Below are 12,051 nucleotides of genomic sequence, written 5' to 3' on the forward strand. Positions count from 1 at the left end.
AAAATAAGTATTGCAAATGAAGTGGGTACACTACACATACTAGCAATATCAAAAAAATAATGCATTAAGCCAGACAGCCTGTCTATACTGTATGGATCCTATAGTAAATTCAATCATATTATGATAAACTGTGTTTAGTGTGATAGTGAAGCACTGCATGTGACAGCGTGACAGGCATTCTCAGAGCGTGTGGGGCTGATATTACAAGCAGGTCTAAAAATATCCCATTACTCCTGCAAACACCAATGTAAAATTTATTTGGCTGCCAACAAACCTCCGGAGACTGGGACTTTCACTGAAGATTTTACAGATAAGACTGGAGTTGCCCATTCATTGGGATATTTGATAGTGACGAAGGTGCTTTAAAACCTCTCAATTTGTCATTGCAATGTCATTCCTGTCTGTATGCCTATAGTTTAGGAATGTGTCTGTTGATCTATGCGGACTGCAGTGACATGAGTATTGAGGTCCATGGTGTTTCTATTTTATTTCTCTGTAGGAATGGAGGACGTCGATAGATGTGAGGAGGAGCTTATTGAGTATGCCATTCGAGAGAGTATTCGAGATGTATCAATAGACAGGTATTCAGAAAATGGAGAGGATTTACATGAATGTATTATTCGCACATCCCGCAAAAAGTTTGTCACCTCTCCCTGACTTAGTTTACCCATATCTCAACAGCATACCAACAGTCAGTGGTGACTATCTGAGGATAGTGACTGCCATCGAGCAAGGTAGGACTACCCCTCACCGACCGTGCCTTTCAAACTGCCTTAGCCCAACTCTTGCTCTTAAGCCATTAACCCTAACCCTAGCTTTATGTCCACATCAGGGTTCAAACCTAACCCTAGCCATAACGCTAGCCATAACCCTAATGTAGGGTTCTGTGTTGTGTCTCTCCCTAGGTGATGTGTGTACCCTGCAGGAGCTGTCTGGGTTGCAGGCTTTCACAGAGAGGGACAGCAGAGGGTGGCTTCCCCTACACAGAGCCGCTGTGCAGTCCCAGGGAGAGGTCTTGGATCAGGTCCTGCTGGGTGAGAGGACCACATACCACCAGCAGTACCTCACAACTAGTACCTTAAATATCAGTAGCCACTTACAGTACTGCTTCTATAACACTCTGCTACTGGGATATACTAATGAAGCACCTAAGACATGTGTTTAATTCCCATTACTTTTGTGTGTGTGTGACCCTGCAGCTTCCTGTGATGTGACTGTGGATGATGTGACTGCAGACGGTGACACAGCGTTGATTCTGGCTGCTCAGGAGGGTCTGCTGGAGAACGTCAGGACTCTACTGCAGCATGGAGCGTCTCCACACAAAACCAACAGCCTGAACGAGTCCCCACTGCTGCTCGGTAACACACACACACACACACACACACACACACACACACACACACACACACACACACACACACACACACACACACACACACACACACACAGTACTGTATTCAAGCACTGTTCTGTGTTGTCAATCAAGCATGCATGTGCTGTTTTGTTATGTGTTGTCCTGTGTTGATGTGTGTTAGCGGTGAGACAGGGATCATATGACATGGTGTCCACTCTGATCATTTGTGGGGCCTTCGTGGAACAGGTGTGTCTGAAGAAGTGGATGGCCATTCACGAGGCAGCCAAGGTGAGATCAAGTTACGCCTGTAGTCTTGTTTATATTTCTTCTTCAGCCATCTCTCCTATCATCCAGGTGCTGGAATGCCATTAAAAAAAACAATATTAACAATATTTTTTATATACTCCTTATAAAGTGTGGGTTATCTTGCCAGGTGGGCTGCAGTGCCATCCTGGTGCTTCTGCTGAGACATGGGGCCAAGGTGACAGCTGTAGATGGGCACAATGTCACCCCGCTGGGCATCGCAGCAGAGTACGCCCACGTGGAGGTCCTGGATATACTCATAAAGAACGGTACGAGCCAATCAGAGGCCTTAGATTTTCCTTGATGAATAATGTAAACATTTTACATTCATTGTCATACCGAAAGGAAAATTAACATTGTCGAAGAATAACCAAAAATACAATTACAAGGAACTGAAAAATAGTTGAATGTAAATATCCGTTCCATTCAAAAATGGTTGGCTTGAACAGAAGTCTACACAGGACTAGAGTAGGGTTAATCGTCCTCCTTTCCCACCAGGTGGCGACGTGAACGCCCAGGCGTATAACGGAGACAGTGTTCTGTACGATGCAGCCGGCTCAGGGAACCTGGACTGCATATACCTCCTCCTGCAAGCTGGAGCCAACCCTAACATAGCCAGTCTGGCCTGCCAGCTGCCCATACACAGAGCTGCCTATGAGGGACACATCCTGTGAGTGGCCGACTCTTACTACGCGGTCCTCTGTAGCTCAGCTGGTAGAGCATGTGGGTTTCGATTCCCAGGATGTAAACTATCCCGTATGTAAAAATGTATTCACATACGACTGTAAATTGCTTTGTATGAAAGTGTCTGCTAAATGGCATATATTACTAACAGTCTAGAACAAGAATGTTGAGAACAACTACTGGAAAGCATGCCGGTCTTTGTGGAAATCAATTGATCAAGATATGTATTTGGCTAGAGAGTTATCTGATTATCCAGTTCTTAGAAAGCATTGTCCCTGAGGAATGATCCATCCCTGGGTCTAGAAGCAGTTGTTCAGTTCATAGTCCAGACCTTATTTCAACAACATAATCAACAGTGCTGGTATAATCAACAATCTGATCTATGATGTTTTGGTTTGTCCCAGTGCTCTGAGGACCTTCATCCCCATCACAACTAAGAGAGCCATCCGTCTGTCTGGCCAGAGCCCAGTCCACTCGGCAGCAGATGGAGGCCATGTTGACTGTCTGGAGCTGCTCATAGAGAAAGGCTTCGATGTCAATGCTCAGCTGGACACACACATCTCAGGTACAATCCATGGACACACACAAACCAGGTTGTACAATTGGGCACACACATGGACACACAATCTCTTTTATAAGGGAGACCTGTCCAAGAGGAAGGTGCTTGTAACTCCAGAGTTGTGAGGTTGATTCCTGTGTGGGCCAATGGGGGCCCCCCTGGAGGTCAAGGCCCCTGGGTACGTTCCCTTCATGCTGTCTAGACTAATTTACCAATCTAAAAAATGTTAGCTGACATGGGCTAATTGAATGACTGACAGTGACTGACATAACAAGAGAAAAACTGCCGATGCACAAACACATTTCAAAATGGCACATTGTGTATTCTACTATTCTAATGCTCATCCCCGACTGAGTTCCTAGTGGCAGGGGGCCCTAAGAAACCGCTTATGTCGCTTATGCCTGAGGCCAAACCTGCATACAGGCTTCTGATTATACATGTTTTAACTGTAAAATGTTGTGGATAAGAATGAAATGAAATGGATAAGTTGAGCGTGTTGTTAATACTGTGTTACCAGAGAACTACGGGGACATGAGGCGGAGTCCGCTCTACTTCGCCGTATCCAACAGTGATCTCACCTGCACAGAGATGCTGCTGGCTGCCGGCGCCAAAACTGACCTGGACCCGCTACGCTGCTTCCTGGTGGCTGTACGCGCTGGGAGGTATGAGGCCGTGTTTGTATGGGTAACTCAAGACCGTGTTAAGACCTCAAGACTGTGTTAGAACTAAGCCTACAGCAGGTGTTAACTTTGGGATAACGCAAGTCTTTATGTCTCCCTTAGGAAAAGTTATTCCTTGCTTGAGAGTTATTCCTTACTTAATATGTTTCACAAACAACCTCTGCAATACAGTGGCTTGCGGAAGTATTCACTCCCCTTGGCATTTTTCCTATTTGTTGACTTACAACCTGGAATGAAAATAGATTTTTTGTGGGGTTCATATCAATTGATGTACACAACATGCCTACCACTTTGAAGATGCAAAATGCTTTTTATTGTTAAACAAACAAGAAATAAGACAAAAAAATGAAATCTTGAGAGTGCATAACTATTCACCCCCCCCAAAGTCAATACTTTGTAGAGCCACCTGTTGCAGCAATTACAGCTGCACGTCTCTTGGGGTATGTCTCTATAAGCTTGGCACATCTAGCCACTGGGATTTTTGCCCATTTTTCAAGGCAGAACTGCTCCAGCTCCTTCGAGTTGGATGAGTTCTGTGGGGGAACAGCAATCTTGAAGTCATACCACAGATTCTCAATTGGATTGAGGCCTGGGCTTTGACTGGGCAATTCCAAGACATTTAAATGTTTTCCCCTTAAACCATTCAAGTGTTGCTTTAGCAGTATGCTTAGGGACATTGTCCTGTTGGAAGGTGAACCTCCGTCCCAGTTTCAAATCTCTGGAAGACTCAAGAATTTCCCTGTATTTAGTGCCATCCATCATTCCTTCAAATCTGACCAGTTTCTGAACAATGAAAAACATTCCCACGGCATGATGCTGCCACCACCATGCTTCACTGTGTGGATGGTATTCTCGGGGTGATGAGAGGTGTTGGGTTTTCACCAGAAAGAGCATTTTCCTTGATGGCCAAAAAAAAAAATCTGTCCAGAGTACCTTCTTCCATATGTTTGGGTAGTCTCCCACATGCCTTTTGGCGAACAGCAAATGTGTTTGCTTATTTTTTTCTTTACGCAATGTTTTTTTTCTAGCCACTCTTCTGTAAAGCCCAGCTCTGTGGAATGTACGGCTTAAAGTGGTCCTAAGGAACAGACACTCCAATCTCCACTGTGGAGCATCGCAACTCCTTCAGGGTTATCTTTGGTCTCTTTGTTGCCTCTCTCATTAATGCCCTCTCTGCCTCTCTCTTTCTATTTAAATTATAGTCTGAAATGCATCAAAATAGGAAAAACGCCAAGGGGGATGAATACTTTTGCAAGGCATTGTAGCTACAGTGTATTTGGAAAGTATTCAGACCCCTTGACTTTTTCCACATTTTGTATGTTACAACCTTATTCTAAAATTGATTAAATTGTTTCCCCCCCCCCCCTCCATCTACACACTATACCAGATAATGACAAATCAAAAACTTGTTTTTAGATTTTTTTCTGGAAATGTATTAAAAATAAAAAACTGAAATATGACATTGACATAAATATTCAGACCCTTTACTCAGTACTTTGTTGAAGCACCTTTGGCAGCGAATTACAGCCTCGGGTCTTCTTGGGTATGATGCTACAAGCTTGGCACACCTGTATTTGGGGAGTTTCTCCCATTCTTCTCTGCAGATCCTCTCAAGCTCTGTCAGGTTGAATGGGGAGCGTCGCTGCACAACTATTTTCAGGTCTCTCCAGAGATGTTAGATTGGGTTCAAGTCCGGGCTCTGGCTGGACCACTCAAGGACATTCAGAGACTTGTCCTTAAGCCACTTCTGTGTTGTCTTGGCTGTGTGCTTAGGGCCATTGTCCTGTTGGAAGGCGAACCTTCTCCCCAGTCTGAGGTCCTGAGCGTTCTGGAGCAGGTTTTCATCAAGAATCTCTCTGTACTTTGCTCCATTCATCTTTCCCTCGATCCTGACCGGTTTCCTAGTCCCTGCCGCTGAAAAACATCCCCACATATTGTATGTAGATTGATGTGGATTTTTTTTTTTAATCAATTTTAATCCATAGCAAAATGTGGAAAAAGTCAAGGAGTCTGAATACTTTCCGAATGCACTGTTTAAATGAAACTGAATGGAACACAGGAGTGACGTCACCAACTTCTATCTATTGGAACAGTTTGTTGGCTCCCATGCTAGGTCCCATGAGAAAAAAAAAATCTGCTTCCGCTTGTAATTATGATGTTGTCTTAACCTTTTATCTTCAACCTAGCTCCCATGTATTGCCTACTTCCTGGTCTCTCTTCTATGACATCACCTTTCTAACCCTATCCCATCCGACCCCAGGTATGAGCTGGTGCATCTGCTATTGTCCAGGGGTGCCGAGGTCAACTGCTACTTCAGAATGATCAGTGATACACTGTTTCCCACCGCGTTGCAGTACTGTCTCAGAGATCACATGATTCTGCGTCTGCTGCTCAACAACGGCTACGACGTAGACAAGTGCTTCATGTGTAACCATGGCAACGGGCAGGATATGGACTGCGACTCCTGGGTCGACTACCGAAATAACCATAGAAGAACTTTATTTTATAACCAGGACTGCAGAGCTCCGGTAAGTCATGTAGGCCTATTCCTGGTCTCTTCCAGTACAACAGGAGTAGGCCCCCAAACTTTGATTTAGAATACAGGAAGTAGACAAGTCCTGGTTCTGGAGAGAGGCAGGTTCTGTATTTTTGTTCTGGGCTGGAACAAAAGCCTGCACACAATGTGGTCCTCTATGACCTGGGTTGGCCGCCACTGATGTAGAATGTGTTGGTCTAACTTAGAACATAACAGCAAGTCCAGTTCCAGTGTTTGTCCCTCTAATGTCAGTCTCGCTGTCCTGTTCGCTCTCTGCTCCAGTTCTGTGAAATCATCTCCCTGTCGTCGGTGGTCAACCTGGCGGGGAGTGTGGTACGGATGCTTCTGGACTACATCAGACACCCACGTATCTGCCCCAACCTCCTACGGGTCCTGGAGAAACAGAAAGAGTGGCCAGACATCTGTGACATTCTGGGTAAGGCAGCATCATTGCTAATAAGCGTAATCCACGTCCTCTTTTAATCACAAATACAATAATTGTGGACAAAAAACTGTGGGAAAACTGTGGGAATGCAAATACTGAATTATCTTACAGATCAACTCGCCATCATGAACAGAATTAACAGACTTAATAAACATACTTTTTTTTGTGTGTGTGTGTGTGTGTGTGTGTGTGTGTGTGTGTGTGTGTGTGTGTGTGTGTGTGTGTGTGTGTGTGTGTGTGTGTGTGTGTGTGTGTGTGTGTGTGTGTGTGTGTGTGTGTGTGTGTGTGTGTGTGTGTGTACCCGTCCATGTGTGTGTATCCCCAGACAACCCGCGGTCCCTGCAGCACCAGTGTCGTTTGGTCATTAGGAGACAGATGACCCCTAGAAGACTGAATGACCCTCAGGTCATGGCTGCCGTACCGTTCCCCCCGTCACTCAAACACTACCTCACCTACAGGGAGAACGACGAGTATGGTGGGTTGGCAGCCACACACTCATAAGAGGACTATATCAATGAAAACATATTTAGAAGAAAAAATTATCTTGTTCTGTACATAACTGATCTATCACATAATGCTTTAGCTCATATACTTATGCTTATATGAAGTATGGCAAGTGTACTTGTTGTGTAATGTTTGTAATAACTACATTTATTGTCACACTGATATATGCTCTCTGAATAGTCTGAATAGTCCTTACCATAGTACATCTACTTCTACTAGACTGCATACATTAGACAGCACAGCTGTGCATCATGGTACAGTGCATGTAGTGTGATCTACTCCTCAAGATCTCCCCATGGGAAAAGCAGGTCAGGACTAAAAATAACTCTCAGAGCTCATTCAGTTTATACATAGAGCTAAACACTCACTGGACACTGGTCTGAATGACTCTGCTGCAATGGACTCTTGACTTTTACAGTGACCCTGACACCTACCTGACTCATTAGACCAGGGCTTAAATCTAGAGAGATCTAGACATCCATATTATACCCTCGAGGTTCTGGGAGTTAGTTGAGGAGCTCTGGATCTGAGACTGTGTTGTCACTAGCCCTGTTTATACCTGGTGCTAACATGGATTATTTGTCCTGATCTTGTCCACATTCTGATTGTGCCCACATTTGTAGACATGTGTAGACGATTAAAAGATGCATTGTGATCCGATTGTGATCAGATTTCCCTGACAACCTCCGGAGGTAGTCAGGCGTGCAAGTGTAGACAGATCTGGACAGTGAAACAATTTAAATCATCATTATCCAACACTCTAAAATCCTTGACAAGTGACTCAATATGAGTCTTAAAATAAGTAAATACATATTATTTTGAAAGAATGTCTGAAAATGTGAATATTGACAAGATCAGGACTGGATGCATGTTTGAACCAGGTAGAAACAAGGCTACGGAGGCCTGTTGGGTGTACTACAAAGCAGAATCAATGAGTTAGCCAGCTAACTTTGATAAACAACCAGAAATAACTATACATTTTCGGGTTTATTATGAAAGCTTAACTTAGATACTGTATGTGTTTTAGGAAGTTGAATCAATTAGACCATTCCAAGCGTATCTTTCTGAAACAAATAAGAAGTTATTTAAGAATATTTAGGAGTTAGCTGGCTAACTCAATGATCCTGCTGTGTAGTGCAACCCTCAGCTCAACTCTCCCTGGCACACAGAGAGTGTATGAGCCAGATCTCGTAACATTCCCCAAATACATGTTAGGATTTTGGCCGTTTTCCCAAAGCAAAGTCGAGTAACCCTAAAATACCATTTGGTGGTAATGTTACAATCAGCATCCACACACATGACTATAGTCCTATGCAGTGCCTGGTATCCTCCACTCCAACCAAGCCTTAGGCCTTTACAGTTGCTGTATTCAGAAATCATAGCGTTTCTTTATTTAACTAGGCAAGTCAGTTAATAAAAAATTCTTATTTTCAATGATGGCCTAGGAACAGTGGGTTAAACTGCCTTGTTCAGGTGCAGAATGACATATTTTTTACCTTGTCAGCTCAGGAATTTGATCTTGCAACCTCGCGCTAACCACTAGGCTATCTGCCGCCCCAGTGAAATGTTTCAAGTGAAGAACACCCCAGGTAACTCACTGAACCAAACGTGGGTTCTGTTGTTGTGAAGGCACAGCTAGTGGAGGATAGACAAGAGTAGCATGGTCCAATGTAGAATTACGTTGAGAGAGTTCTAGCATTGCCAGACTATTGTTGTTATCTGAACAGCAGCATTCCTGCCCTGTCAACACCAGCCTGCCGCTCAGAGACACAGTGGAGTGGAAACTGTGTTCCTACCCACTAGTCATACAATACACCAGGGATCTCCAACCCTGTTTCTGGAGAGCTGACCTCTTGTAGGCTTTTGCTCTAATCCCAGTTTTATCTAACCTGATTCAGTTTATCAACCAGCTAATTATTAGAATCATGTGAGCTAGATTTGTTATTTGGTATTTTGTTAGGATCCCCATTAGCAGCGACTCCTCCTGGGGTCCACACAAAACATGAAAACTTGACATAATACAGAACATTAATAAACAGCTCAAAGACAGAACTACATAAAAAAAAAATAAAAGGCACACATACTGAAGCCTAGATATCATAACATACACACAAATATCTACGTCAAATAAGGGAGAGGTGTTGCTTTATCTGTTTTTTGAAACTAAGTTTGCTGTTCATTTGAGCACTATGAGATAGAAAGGAGTTCCGTGCAATAACGGTTCTATATAATATTGTACGCTTTCTTGAATTTGTTATGGATTTGGGGACTGTGAAAAGACCCATGTGTGTAAGTTGACTACGCAAACAATTTTGAAGTTTCAACACTGTAATGTTTCTTATAAAAATAAGTGATGCAGTCAGTCTCTCTTCATCTCTTAGCCAATAGAGACTGGCATACATACTATTTATATCAGCCCTCTGATTACAATGAAGAGCAAGATGTGCCACTCTGTTCTGGGCCAGCTACAGCTTCACTAGGTCTTTTGCAGCATTTGACCACATGACTGGACAATAATCAAGATAAGACAAAACTAGAGTCTGCAGGACTTGCTTTTTGGAGTGTGGTGTCAAAAAAAGCAGAGCAGCACTTTATTATGGACAGACCTCTCCCCATCTTTACAACCATTGAATCTATATGTTTTGACCATGACAGTTTACAATCTAAGGTAACACCAAGTAATTTAGTCTCCTCAACTTGTTCAACAGCCACACAATTCATTACCAGATCCAGCTGAGGTCTAGAGCTTAGGGATTGATTTGTACCAAATACAATGCTCTTAGTTTTAAAGATGTTCAGGACCAGTTTATTACTGGCCACCCATTCCAAAACTGACTGCAACTCCTTGTTAAGGTTTTAAGTGACTTCATTAGCTGTGGTTGCTGACACGTATATGGTTGAATCATCAGCATATACGGACACACAGGCTTTGTTTAATGTCAGTGGCAGGCCATGGGTAAAAATAGAAAACAGTAGAGGGCCTAAAGAGCTGCCCTGCGGTACACCACACCCTACATGTTTGACATTAGAGAGATTTCCATTAAAGAAAACCTTCTGAGTTCTATTCGATAGATAGCTCGGAATAAAACATATGTCAGGGGTTGAAAAGCCATAAAACATCAGTTTTGTCAACAACAGTTCATGGTCAATAATATCAAAGGCTGCACTGAAATCTAACAGTACAGCTCCCACAATCTTCTTCTTAATTTCTTTCAACCATTCATCAGTCATTTGTGTCAGTGCAGTACATGTTGAGTGCTCTTCTCTATATGCTGAAAGTCTGTTGTCAAATTTGTTTACTAAGAAATAGCCTTGTATTTGGTCAAACACCATTTTTTCACACTGTTTGCTAAGAGCTGTCATCAAGCTGATACGTCTGCTGTTAGAACCAGTAAAGGCTGCGTTACCACTCTTGGGTAGCAGAATGAACTTGGCTTTCCTCCAGTCCTGAGGACAAACACCTTCCTCTAGACTCAGATGAAAGATATGACAGATAGGAGTGGCGATAGAGTCAGCTATCATCCTCAGGAGCTTTCCATCTATGTTGTCAATGCCAGGAGGTTTGTCATTAAAAAAAATAACATTTTCCACCTCTCCCACACTGACTTGACAAAATTCTAATTTACAATTTTCTTTCGTTATTTGATGCATGAATTTGATGTTTCACTGTTCGTTGTTGGTATTTCCTGCCAAAGTTTTCCCACTTTGCCAATAAAGTACTCATTAAAATAATTGGCAACATCAAATGGTTTTGTGATGAATAAGCCATCTAGATTAGGGTTGAAGTGAACAGGAACAGGGTTGGAGAACCCTGCCATAGACATTTTCCCTGGTCACACCAAAGAGAATACTATGAGTACTATGAGTACTACAAGTCTTTGGTCATCTACCTAAACAGTCTGGCCTCAGAACCATATGAAACATACTTACGCATTTTTTAGCACCTCCAAGACGTATGATACTTACTAATGGTCTCGTTACTTGAGACAGAAACAAAAGTAGGGAATTTGTTCAAGGTGAGAGTAATCTGCAACCATCTAGCATTCCAAAGGTTGAGCGTTCGAGCTAATGGGGAGACAACTGTAGGATTTTAGCTAATTATTCCCCTAACCCTTATCCTAAACTTAACCCAATTCACCTAACCTTCTACTTAAATTTGCCTAACCTTTGTCATTAATTCACTTAACCACCAACTTAAATCCTCCCCATAATTCTCCTCTGTTGACAAGATGCAACCAGCAACCTGGTCTCAGAGAAAGAAGTATAATACTTTAATGATTATCATCCAATTCATATATTATTGTACGACTGGGTAAGACATATCCCACTTCCCAAACTGGTTTACTCAATGTCGTTTCAATGTAATAGTAGACGTATTGTGACGTGGAATGTCGTGGACAATACATTGGATTTGAAAAGAGTAATCAACGTCAATTGTTGTTTTGAGGGTTGAAATTTCAACCACAGGATTATGCCATCATGGTAACCAAATTTCAACATAGTCTTTTATAAAATATGTTGAATTTGATATGTACCTTTATAACAACGTCAGATCTTCAATGTAATATCCACTATCAGAAAGAAAAAAACAAGCTGGGTAGCACCTCCTACTGGAGAATTGATCTATCTACAGCTACTTTTTGGTCTCCCATCCAGGGTTTTAACCAAGCCGATCCCTGCGTAGCTATTTGTCACTGACTATTACCAATGCGCTATCGTGAGAGTGATTGTAGAAAGAGCTCCACTTAAAAAGGAAATACTGTAGATTCACTGCTGCTATCGAAGTCATTCCAAAGGGTAGGTTTAACAGAGCAAATGAAATGTAACCATACTTTATCACTCATAGATCAGTGATGCTTTTCATTGACATTTGTTCGGTCAAAACAGTAGGATAACTAGACAGTCCATTCTGTTTTTTCCCCCTACTTTTCTTTCAAAGGATTATGGATTATGCAGTGTTACTTAAAAATAACATTCTAATAGAAA

General features: G+C 42.5%; 1 protein-coding gene across 1 annotated transcript; it reads left to right on the plus strand.

Annotated features, from left to right (window-relative positions):
• Positions 1–229: 229 nt before the first annotated feature.
• On the plus strand, positions 230–10,797 carry LOC139378685 (ankyrin repeat and SOCS box protein 15-like). The gene is made up of 13 exons (XM_071121097.1): positions 230–357; positions 500–581; positions 682–734; positions 906–1,034; positions 1,200–1,358; positions 1,536–1,642; positions 1,788–1,926; positions 2,156–2,327; positions 2,746–2,906; positions 3,418–3,562; positions 5,841–6,108; positions 6,399–6,552; positions 6,887–10,797. Exons 2-13 carry the CDS (start codon positions 502–504, stop codon positions 7,060–7,062), a joined length of 1,743 nt encoding a protein of 580 aa, XP_070977198.1. The 5' UTR covers positions 230–357; positions 500–501; the 3' UTR covers positions 7,063–10,797.
• The last annotated feature ends 1,254 nt before the right edge of the window (positions 10,798–12,051 follow it).

The sequence above is a fragment of the Oncorhynchus clarkii genome, chromosome 21 (assembly GCF_045791955.1).
Source record: "Oncorhynchus clarkii lewisi isolate Uvic-CL-2024 chromosome 21, UVic_Ocla_1.0, whole genome shotgun sequence".
Taxonomy (NCBI): Eukaryota; Metazoa; Chordata; class Actinopteri; order Salmoniformes; family Salmonidae; genus Oncorhynchus; species Oncorhynchus clarkii.

What these genes read in the sequence shown, in the direction of transcription:
- LOC139378685 (XM_071121097.1), top strand. Translation starts at nt 502, where the DNA reads ATGGAGGACGTCGATAGATGTGAGGAGGAGCTTATTGAGTATGCCATT. An exon ending in CGAGATGTATCAATAGACAG is followed by an intron (nt 582 to 681) that starts GTATTCAGAAAA and finishes ATATCTCAACAG; the next exon opens with CATACCAACAGTCAGTGGTG. An exon ending in AGACATCTGTGACATTCTGG is followed by an intron (nt 6,553 to 6,886) that starts GTAAGGCAGCAT and finishes GTGTATCCCCAG; the next exon opens with ACAACCCGCGGTCCCTGCAG.